We start from the raw sequence: 12,345 nt of genomic DNA, 5'->3' as shown, positions 1-12,345 counted from the left end.
CAGTCTGTGCCTGCTGTAATTTTAAAATAAACTATATATAAACTTTGCTTCATAGCACTGCATTCTTTCCATACATTTAGACAGGCTTGCAACAAATTATGTCAAAATGCTTAAAAAGTCTCTGCCCATTTAATCTCAATTCTGTGCCAAGAGAAGCTGAATTTTTCAACTTGTGTTAGCTATGCAAACAAAGCAATTTATTTTATTTTGCATAATTCTGATTTTGTTAGTAATGGGAAACATACACATAAGAACTAGAAACTGATTTAAAAATGAGAGGCAAGAGTGGGTGAATTCTGCACCCACTATTTCATTGTGTACTTTTTATACCCTCCCATGGAATTGTGGAACGCACACAGCCCTGAATAAATTCTAAATGTATTCTGTAAGCTTCCTATTGCTTTTTAGTCAGCGTTCTGTGATGTTCTCAGTGATGGAGTTCAGTTCCACTACAACTTCCAGCAGTCAAGATGACAAATTAAAATTTAAATAAGAACTTGGATGCTAAGAACCAGAATGCATTTAAGTATTTTTTTTAATGAACAAATCAAAATAGCCTTTTGATTTGCTACATCTGAAAAGTTTTTTGGTTTTGTACATTTGTTTTGTATATTTGGTTTTTGATTTTTGGTTTTGTATATTTATGTCCCTGCTAATTGGGCAAAGAGGCACTTTTTCAAATGATAATTCTTTTATATTTAACAAGGAGAGAGTAACTGTTCGTTTTCATCCCAGCACTGTGTCTATTCTAGTGGCTGTTTGCTGGTGTTCTGTGTCTTTTTAGATTGTGAGCCCTTTTGGGACAGGGAGCCATTTAGTTATTTGACTTTGCCTGTAAACCACTTTGTGAACTTTTTTTGTTGAAAAGCAATATATAAATATTTTTAATAATCCTTTAAAACTTTGATTCCCAGCAATTATGTAAATTATAATTTTTTAAAAAAATCAAGTACCTAAAGATAATGCTTAATGCACCTTTTTAAAAGGTCATCTTGCTGGGATATGCTGGGATTGTGTTTGGTTTTAATCAGTCTCTTATCCATTTCAGGTATTAAAAGAGAATTTCTGTTTTCTAACCTTTGAATGGTCATAAATGTTATGGTCTGTGTGTGTGAGAGGAGAGAGAGAGAGATTGGGTTTATTTAATCAACATATATTCACTGTGCTACAAATGTTTAGGTAGTTATCCATTTGAAAAGGCTTTGCTGATATTACCATTGCAGTATTACAGAATTGGATTTTTGAAAATGATTTCTGGGTTAATAATTTTTTAATTGGTGCCATATTTTGAATTTGAGCAGGTCTGCATGATGAATCTGCCATTTTTTGTATTTTAAAGTATCCAGATCTACAAAACCATATTAACTTGTGCTCATATACATATTAAGAGGGGGGGGGGAAACTCTGGGCTATTAATCACTCAGTGATATTTGTTTGAACAAAATTTTGATATTTGCTATTATTAGCAACCAAATGTATACTAAATATTCATCTGCTAGTGGAAGTTCCTGCATCAGATGATGGAGAACAGATGTTCTTGATAGCATGTTGGCTTCAATGGTTTGTAATTACATTTAACCAATGGATATTTTCATAAGTTGTTAGGTGTGGTTATTTAACTTTTCTGTTATGTGAAATGAGTTTCACTTATGTTCTGCTTGCTGCTTACAAAATGCATGCTAGTTCTAACTAAACATGTGAATTCATTGGTGAATGTTAAGCATTCATTGGTATAAAACAGTAACTGGAATTTACAAAGTAGCTTTCAGGAAAAAATATATTGATACTGCTAATATTCAAGTGTGTGGAACTGTCAGATGTTTTTCCACTTCTCATCCCAGAACTGCACAGAGAACTGTTTCCTTGTCCTGTTCTTCAAGGACTTAGTCCTGAGGTATTTAATCTGTGCGTCCCACCTCCCAAGTGAGGCGTGGCTAACCTCCAGGGGCATCAACAGGCATCTCAGGGAGAGAGGCTGCTCTGCTCTGCTCCACATGCTGCCTGTTGACTTGCTGCTTTTCTGCAGCTGTGAACGAGGTGGCTGGGGCAGCGTGAGTCTGGGAGGGCATGTGAAACATGGTGGGGGGAGGTAGGAAAGAAGGCTAGCTGGGCAGGCAGCATCTCATCATGGATCTCTCTCCATGTGCAACCTTGCCCCAAGGACTACATTTACCAGTGTGCCCCTCGCTCTGGGCATCCTGGGATTGCTCAAGGCTGGAGGAGAAAAGAGTGCGGAGGTGCTACATCTCGGGGAGAGAAGTGGCTGGCAGGTGCTCTGCTCGGCTCAGCTGCACATGCTGCCTCCTGACTTGCTGCTTTTCCGAGGCTGAGAATAAGGTGGGTGGGGCAGTGTGAAACATGGTGAGGGGAGGTGGGAGAGAAGGCTGGCTGGGCGGGTAGGCAGAGGTGCTGCATCTCATCATGGAGCTCTCTCCATGTGTAACCTCACCCCAAGGACTACATTTCCCAGTGTGCCCCTTGTCCTGGGCATCCTGGGATGGGTCAAGGCTGCTTAGGAAGGAAGGAACCAGCCTTCTCCTAGTGGGGGGGCTGTCCAAATGCCCCAGCCTGCATCCCTCCGTCTTGCCTGGGGTGACGGGGTGGCATCTGCATGTTGGGTGTGTGTGTGTTTGTGTGTGAGCAGCCCCCATCTACTTTGGGGTGAGTTGTAAACTTGCTGGGTGTGGCTGCAATCCTTTCCACACTTTCCTGGGAGTAAGCCCCATTGACTCAAATGGGGCTTACTTCTGAGTAGACCTACATAGACTTGGGGTCTGTGTCAGCTTAAGTTCGAGAACCACTGACTTAGTCATATGGTTACCAAGGATCCGCAACCACATTTTATGTGTGTTGCAATTCCAGTACATCTGTGCTTTGCTGACATCTTGACTGTTCATTAGCATATTACTTTGCCTGCACATAAATGTGTATGAATAGTGTCACTTCGGCAATGCTACAACCTTGCTTCTGCTGTTCACTTTCATCTTTTCTCCCTCCACGTCAACATCCATGAACCATCAGAGGAGTTTGTGTGCATGAATGTGCTTGTACCAATGTGTCATATTGTAATGAGAAGAAAATGTAGGGTGGCATCCCAATTACTGTTTCTACTGTCAGAAACTCCATTGCAAATTGATGGAAGGGGTCCTTGCACAAGAGGAACATTCCTTCTGCTCATAGAGGAGGCTTCTGTTTGTGGAGGAAGCTCCTCATGACAAAGTGCTAGCTGGAATGCTGCCTCTAGAATTTGATTAGATGAGTTGAAAATATGCATTAGTACCCTTGTTGCAAGGCCAAACAACCACTCAAATAAGCAACTCGGCACTCAAGCATGAAGGTTCACAGGCTTTTATTGAATTGTATACAATTGGTCCACAGGACTCTTGCCAGATCGTGGACCAAGACTGACCGGTGGGTTTTGACCTTTATACTCCACAGTCCTTTGTCTGAAAATCCAGACTTTTCATTCGCTGAAGGTTTGACATCATAAATGGGGCACAATTTCAATAGGACAGAGATTAGATACAAGATGGAGAATAGGTGGGCAACAAGTGAGCAAAACCATTGATTGGCTCTTATTTACATACAGGTGGGGTTTCATCTTCAAACTTTGCCAAAATTACATAATTTCCAAAAGTTTGCAAAACCAGTAGGGTTCACTAACACCATTCTATCTGTCACTGACCCCAACTCACATTTATTAATCTATTATGGTCCTCTTTGAGAAAATAAGTTTTCATACCATCCCTATTAAAGAGAACATACAAACACTTAAATATGGTTGTGAAGACCTTAATTTGGCAGAACTTCTAACTCATTTATTTTGTATTCCTTTAAACCCCTTTTAATTAAATAGCTTTGCTTATGCTACTCATCAGCATCCTTTTTCTGGGTTTAGTGTATTCCCTGTGTGAACTAATCTTTTAAACTTCCTGTTTTTACAACTCCATTATATAATTCTATATAACCATTATGACTAGTTATTGATATTTGAGGGCTCTATAACTTTTCCTTTGTGGTTGGCTAGCCCTTATTAAAATATAATAAGGCTTCAAATTCCCCCCCCCCCACAACTCCTTGCTTTTGTTATCCTTTAAACACATTACATAATATAAAACTGCTTTGACATTCCTCTGCACTAACCTTCCCTCTCTTATCTCTTGTTACTTTCACACAAAGGCTCTTGAGGACAGTCGGTCCTGCTTATCAAACTTAGCTGTGCTAAACTCCCTTTTACAAGTGTCTGCCCAAAAACATCTTGACAATACAAGATAAGGACTAAAACTTTCTTAAAATCAAACATTTTGATTCTTTAAAACTACCTTTACTTACTAATATATATATTCATATTTTATATATGTTGATTATACTTTTAAGAGCAAAGACTAAATATTTATATTTGTTTTCCTTTCTTTTGAAAGCTTAGAAGAATAAACAAGTGTTTTTGGCACATGGCATGGTAACCTTGTATGCCTGCTAAATAGCTCGTTATCTCTCTCTGGCCTCCTCTACTCCCTTATTCTCACTCCTGTGAAACTAGCAACTTTTTAAAAATCCTTTAGGCAACTTGTCTTGTTTGATTTTTAGCTGGAAGTGCCTCTTAAAATCAAGCAGTTAAAATTTACTTATGTTTTGTGTACTCTTATGCTATAGCAGTGTGGCTTTACGCTATTAAGCATTTCTTTCTAGAAATCAAGCTGCTCTCCCTTCTTATGCTTTTACTATTAACATTAAACTAATTCTTAATACTCTGTTCATACTCTATTGGGCTATCTAAGTCTAGGGTTAAAGGTCACCCTGCATAACCCTAAATGATGAGACCACAGAACTGTGTAGAAGTGATGCCTGGAGAGTAGAGTTTTGGAAAGCTCAAGCTCATCTGCATGTAAAATGCTAAGAGCACATTAGAAAGCTTGGTTGGGGAGGGGGGTTCAGGATGTATGACAAGACACTGCACAAAAATACCCTAAATGGTGACTTGGGAGAGTGAATGTCTGGTCAACTTCTTTGTGAAAATCAAAATTCATAACATTATTATGAGACCTTGAGAAACCTAGCTGGGAAATATACCAGTATAAAGTATAAAACATAGTACTTACTGAAAAATGCAAGACATACCATTGTAAAATTTATGTGGACTGTAAACTTACAAATGTGAAACAAATGCATATTAATTACAAAACAAGGATTATGAAGACTGGCCAAAAGTTTCCAAGATGTCTAAGGAAGTAACTAAGGAAGTTCTGGAATAGAGAGCTAAATCTTTCCTTGCCAAAACAAATACTGTCCTTACTGTGTACAAGACATCTTTAACATGCACGCACATGCCAATTATAAATAAAAAGCCTGTTGTCAGTCATTAACCATCTATTGTAAAAATATAAGCATAGTCCAAACTGTGTGTTGGTAGTGTATAAAGCATAGTTTTTGCTCTAATGGCCAGTGAGTGGGAACTATAAAAATAAGTATGCAGAGTAAGTAAGCTCTTTTGTTTTGAATCAACATTTATTGATAGTATATAAGATTTTGAGTTGCATACAACTTCTTCACCTTCACCAAGCCAGCAGAATTGAAATCAAGCCACGGTAGGCTTCCTCATGAGGAAGCTACTTGAACCATTCAGTAAAGAGGCTATACTATATCTCCACAACTTGATGTGATAGCGCAAAACGGATGCCATTTTTGGAATCAGCACCACAAATATACCCAGGAATTGGTGTAACAATTAAGGAAGCAAAATGTGTGTTGGCCTGTGTAATCAGTTCTGAAAAATGGTTTCAAAGTATTTGCTTCATGAAACATTTTAACCAGCAATGAGAGAGCCCTTTGTTCAGTTCAGTAAGAATTTAAAACGAGTGTCAACCTCATTTTATATAGTGGGTGCCATCATTCATGGCACCTACTGAGGGGTGGAAGTGACATCATTAAACAGATGATGGCCAGAAATAAGCACTGTGTTCTCACATAGAAACTCGTGAGTTGCAAATAACAGAAGAGGAAAAGTGTAAATCTTGTTCATATTTTCAAGATATGAGAGAGCCCAATCAGAACGGAGAAATTGCTTCTGAGAGCCACATCCGGCCTGCAAGCCTTAGGTTTGACAGCCCTGATCTAAACTAATTCCCTGCCATAGCTTTTAGAAGAAGGTTGGAGAATTAGTGCACATTGTCCCTAACAAAGATTGTCAATATTCCTTCAGACATTGAATGGATCAACTGGAAAAGGGAGGATTGGATTTTAGGTAGAACAGTAAGTTCACAATCATAATGTTAGCATGCCATCCTCACTTGAAATCTGCATGTTAATAGTAGGAAATAATGTGACATTGTTGGATTGCTGTTCAGATATGTCCAGAAACTTCTAACTGGAATGATGTTTAAACTATGTTTTGTTCTGGGAAGGAATGTGGTTTCTTTCTCTGTCAAATACCATGCAGCCATGCTTGTGCTACACATCTTTCTTTGTTTTCAGAGTTACAAGAATTGCAATTTTAGCATTTTAAATTTCAAGCCCATCCAAGTTAAAATTGGCTTTTATATGCTGCTAATAAAATAAGAATGTATGAGTAACAGGCACAGAGTGAAGTTCAAAACTCAGGAAATGAGTTTAATGAAGACAGTTTGGTGGGGGTTAATCTAGGGTCTTTTGCTACACTAAGTAGTGAAAAGTGCAGTCTAAGGTATACCAAGATTTTTTGGGGGCTGTTCATATTTTCTACACAAATGGCATCAAGTGCAAGAGAAGTTTTGATTCCTGTGTTGAATATGAATGATTTAGTTGTTCTATGTAATTATATACTATTATGAACTGAGAAATTTCAGGCTTATAAAGGGTGATTTGGAAGCAAATTATCCTACTTGTAAACTCTTTGGTAAAAGTACATATCACTATATGAAAAAAAGAACAGTGGAACATTTAGGAAATGCTTTCCGTCCTCCAATTGATGTAATGTAACCTGTCTCTGCTTGAAGAAGATGACAAAAAGCTGGGTCACTAAGTTTTAGAGCCGTTGAGAAAAATTTCCATCTACAAGACTGTCTGCAATCTATAGTCTATCAAAAAGAGATATAGATGCCATTTATATGTTCTATCATGATAATAGCAAGGTAGTGCTTTTGTCCCTAAGATGTTAATAAGCAACTTAGGAACAAAAATACAGGTCCAACCTTATTATACATGGATTTTTTTATACACTGATTTGACTCAACGAGAATGGTCACTGCAAATGAGAAGGAATGTGCTGATCCCTGGAGAAGGAAAAATACATCCCTTTGAAATAACAGTTTAAAAAACTGCTTTTCTTACTGTTAGTCGTGCAAGCAATTACAGGTATAACCTAATTACCCCTGAGAAAGGCCCTTTAAGTTAAGGGAAAAAATTATTTTACAATAGCCTTATTTTTGCGAGAGAGGGCAGTCAGCTGACAATCCATCAATCATTCTCTCTCAGCTTCACTTCAAGGCAATCGACTCCTTCCTTCACCTTGAGTATGTGAAAGAAAGATAATTACTTTGCACTGGTGAAGGAAGAGGTTGCTGGAGTGAAGCCTTTCTAAGTGCCTGGAGAGAGAAAATTGTCTGCTTGATGTCTGTTTTACATCACAAAGGTCAGAAAGGATGTTTTTAAATTGCCTAGCAAAGGGTCATTGTTTTTTAAATGGATTTGCTTTAGTGCAATTTTTGGCATCCACATGAATTCTGGGAACAGAACCCTTACGAATAATGAGACTCAACCTGTACTATGGCTTTATTGAAAATAAGATTATGTTTGAACATTCATGTCATGTTTGGAATTAAATGGGAAGGGATTTTGATGCTATCTAATTAAAGTTGGTTTTTAAAAGTCAGCCTAGTTCAGTGGTTCCCAAACTGTGAGCCGTGGCTCTGCAGGGAGCTGCAGAAGCCAGCCAGGGGAGCCGTGCAATCCTCATGAAAAACATGCCACTGTATACAATGTATAGAATTCTGGTGGGAAGCCACAGCCAATAGCCAGTAGGTCAAGGGAGCCACCAGCAAAAAGGTTTGGGAACCACTGGCCTAGTCTGAATAAATGCAAAAGATAATTTGAAACGAGGAAGTACAGTTCTATGAACACTTGTATAAGTCCTAGAAGCAAAAACGTCTTGCAAGTGCAGCACCACAGGGTAATGTGTCATTACAATACAGCATGACAAACATGTTGGATAAAGAAACTACAGTATATAAACTACAGTGGGCTGTTCAAATGATATTGAAAAGGACTTATGCAAAAAAGCATTTCTCTGTGGAGGTTGCTTTTCTTGCATTGTTTTCCTATTAGAAACCCCCCCTCCCCCAGTCTGTGCATGGAAAAAGCTTTCTTTTAGCAGAAGACCATGTTTGAATCCATGGTTGCAGGATGCTCACTAGATGCCCCTATGATGAATGCTGTAACTTTTAGAGGTAAGATTTTGTAAACAAGCTGCAACTTGTGCTCAGAATCCTGGAGCCAAATCGTTGCTCCAAATGTTGCTGTTTGTTGCATACCTACAGATGCATTTTTCCATCTGTACTTGAGTCCTCTGAGATTTACTGTAGATACCTCTCTTTTTTATCTTGTAAAATGACTCTACCTGTTTAGAACCCTAGCCAACTGCTGTTCACACTGAAATACAAGCCAGACACAGGCATATATTAGATATTTATCAGCTAAATATTAACTGCCAGCAAAGTGTGGATGGCATAGTTTAGAGGCAATCCTAGTGGTAAGTATTTCACTTGGGTGTATCCCTATGGGCAGATCTCTGAAAATTTGTGGCAGTAGGCCAGATTATTAAAAAGTGTGCCTGATCTGAACAGAAGCTTGAAGCGACTCATGTTTTCTTTAAACCTTGTATTGAACTATTTTTAACAGCCCTTGTATCAAGTAGTATACAACTTGGGAGAATATAGAATGTTTAGAAATGTTACTTCCAGTGCAAATCCTATATAACATGCAGTCCAGTAAATTGTGTGAAGCTGGATGGATGTAATGTGTTCTCTATTCTGCTTTTAAATATAAAAGGGTGTGCAAGAGAAGAATTGGTCTATCAGCATTGATATGCAGAAGTCTGAGTGACTGAACTGCTACTTAGTTTGTCAATAGGAATAAATCTGGATCTTAGATGGCTTTTATGTTATGGCATGCAAATGCAAACTGCAGAGCATCAATTGAATATACAGAACTAACTTGGTGTGACTTAGCTATCAAAATAGTTTTTTAAGGAAAATGATATCTAGTGAACTACTTCGGGGTGTAAAGAACATTAAGATTGGTTTCCCTTATTAACACAGGTAGATAACACTGTCTAGAAGTTAAATCCTCCCTCTTTTGCATTTATTTTAACTATACTGGGAATGAGCTAGTCAGAATTGAGAATTTTTCAATCCCATTGCTTTCTGTGGGAGAATAAACCATATACTTCAATATAGCTGATTAAAATTGTGAAACTGCTTACATTATCCCTAATGTGCTGGAGCCCAGAGTGAAAGCAGCACTAGAGAAGGAAAAGTCAGTTGGTTTGGGTAAAGTGAAATAACATATTTGCAGTCCTGCATAACAGCAGTTACATCACGATGGATTGGTAATATATTTTATCCTGGCTTAGATGAGGTGCTGATTTTTTTTAAGTGTTTGTTACATGCAGTTGGATTGTAGGTTGAATCTTGCAGAAATAGCACATCAACTGTCTGCAATCAATTATAACACTTGCCTTGAGATAAATTTTTCATTCATTTACAACTAATTTTATTTCTTTGGTTTGGCTTGTTAGGTTCCCAAGGAGTTACACCTAGTCCTGTGATTGGACTACAAGCACCTTCTACAGGCCTTCTGGGTGCCCGGCCTGGTATGATACCACTTCAGCGACCCCCAGGAATGCCACCACCTCATCTGCAACGGTTTCCAATGATGCCACCTCGGCATATGCCACCTCATATGATGCACAGAGGCCCACCTCCTGGCCCAGGAGGCTTTGGGATGCCTCCACCTCATGGGATGAAGGGTCCGTTTCCACCACCTGGCCATTTTGTGAGACCTAGTGGAATGCCTGGAGGAGGGCCTGGTGGACCTGATGATAATAGAGATGGAAGGCAGTTCAGGAATGATAGGCAGCCATTCACTCCAAATAGAGACCAGGAAAGGTTTGGAAGGAGGTCTTTTGGAAATCGGATAGAAAATGAGCGCTATGGTAACCGCAATGACGACAGAGAGCATGAACGTCTTGGTAATCGTGAAAGGAGAGAATGGGGAAGAAGAAGCCCTGAACGTGATAGACACAGAGACTTGGAGGAAAGAAATAGGCGTTTCAGTGGACACAGAGAGAGAGATTCTAGAGATAGGGAGTCTCGTAGAGAAAAGGACGAAAACCGAGGAAAGGAGAGACCTGAGTTAACAGACAGGGTAGATGGTGTCAAAAACCATGAATCTCAGAGTGGCAAAGTGGAAAATACAGACACTGTTTCAGAACTTAATAAAGGGGAGTCTGAACGCACAGGTGTAAAACCTGCTGAAGAGTTAGCATCTGAGACTACCTCATCTCTTGAACAACCTGAAAAGTCTACTGGCTCAGTTGTAGAGGCTCCTCGCTAGAGACTGGAATTTTTTGGTCAAAGTGACATTGGAGTGTAGAGCTTTAGAGTTGTACAGTATGCTGTATATTTGCTTCTGCTATATCACAACTCCACGATTTATAGGGATATGTAAGCAATTTGATTGCTTTCCTTCTATTTAAAATAGCTACAAAATAACACACAAAAAATGAATAAACCATTACCCAATTTTTGCTGTAACTTTTTTAAAGTTTTGACTTTAAAAAGTTTACAAGTCAGAATTAGAAGTGCTCTATTTTTTTTTTAATTTAAGTGATGGTAACGGTAAAAGCTCAAAACAAATAGGGATGTGTTTTTAATAAACTCTATTTTCGTAACAAACTTTAACGTGTGCTATTCTTCCTACACTGCACTGAAGTGGTAAAGGATTGTTCAACATCTTAAAGTTTGAACTGTTAGTGCTGTACTGGAGTCTAAATTAGATTTTGTTTAATCTGTTAAACATGTTTGTATAGCAGTTCACAGAAGCTAAGTATTTGTGTTATGTTGATTCTTAAATTTCTGCATTTTATCTACCTACCTGATTCTTAACTAGTTGAAAAAATTAGTAGCTTTAAATGTTTTAAAGAGGAAATCTAGTGTTTGCAGTGGAATCCATTTTTTCTTTGTTTTTCCCCCCATCATCCAGTTAGTTCTATGGTAACTATTGTCCTAAAAACAAATTCCCTGACCAAGCAGGGGGGCAAAGCACATCAGCATATTTTTGTAATTGTAATCTGTCAATATGGTTGAAGGAGGTAAATGAGACACTAAGTTACTGTCATAATCTAACCAATGTTGGGGGAATATTTGAAAACAACTGTTTTAATAAGAGTTTTAAAATGTTTTACAACTTTGCCATCAATCAGCCTACTTATTCCCTGTATCCAGTTGTTTTACATATTGACTCCAGTTCCTCTACTGTAATTTTTAAAGAGCAGTCAGTACTTGGCAAGCAACATCAAGCCCCAAGAATTGTAGACATACTCCATTTCCATGACTAACCCCATGTGCAAATTGAGAAACTGACCCAAATATACACAAACAGTTGAAGCTATGATAGACTATTCTCCCATTTGATCTTGTGTAATTTTTTTTACCCTCTTGCTTAACATGCTCAGTAGTTCATTTGCTGTTCCCATTTAGCCAATGCCATGGATTTTTTCCAGCTGGAAATTTTTTGGGAGGTGGGAGTTGAGGCAGAAGACATTTTTTCTTGCAATAGAATAAAGAAAATAACTTCTTATACTTGTGAATTCAATTTCCATGTGTTGAATTTTGCTTCTATATATACTAGCAGCAGTTAGACACACCAAAAAGTGATTTTAAAGTTTAGCAACACTGCTATGAAGAGGGAAAACAGGTAAACAAGTGTGGATTTTAAAACTTCCTGTAGAAAATCTTTTTATAGGTACCTATAATTAAACACCAAACTTAACTATACTGTTGTCCTGCAAACTATAACAAAGATTGTCATTTCCCCTTCTAAGGCTGCTGTAAGACTAGTGAGGAAATAGTACAAGATATACAAGGACCCTTAACTCGTTACTGCTTTGAAGGCTTTTACATTCTCAAGTATTCAACTACCACAACTATAGAGACTTGTTTAAATAAGACATAATGGTGGCAAAGCTAGCATGTCTTATTTGAAAATTAGTACTGTATAGTCAACTTATTCAGTCAAGTCTGCAAAACAGATGGTTGCAGGTAAGATTTTTTTAAGTTTGATCTTAGAAAGGATTCTCCACTACACATTCTT

At 38.1% G+C, this 12,345-nt stretch overlaps 1 protein-coding gene across 2 annotated transcripts in view; it reads left to right on the top strand.

The window, feature by feature from the left end:
* Window positions 1-11,834, top strand: part of SCAF4 (SR-related CTD associated factor 4) — a 63,608-nt gene extending 51,774 nt beyond the window's left edge. For both annotated transcript variants that reach the window (XM_066621815.1, XM_066621814.1), the window contains exon 20: window positions 9,770-11,834. In XM_066621815.1, the coding sequence (XP_066477912.1) occupies window positions 9,770-10,587 (818 nt within the window). In that variant the 3' untranslated portion in view covers window positions 10,588-11,834. The remainder of the gene's footprint in view (window positions 1-9,769) is intronic.
* Window positions 11,835-12,345: the final 511 nt, after the last annotated feature.

This window comes from Tiliqua scincoides, chromosome 3, assembly GCF_035046505.1.
Source record: "Tiliqua scincoides isolate rTilSci1 chromosome 3, rTilSci1.hap2, whole genome shotgun sequence".
NCBI classification, from domain to species: Eukaryota; Metazoa; Chordata; class Lepidosauria; order Squamata; family Scincidae; genus Tiliqua; species Tiliqua scincoides.
This window is presented reverse-complemented; position numbering and strand designations above follow the sequence as displayed.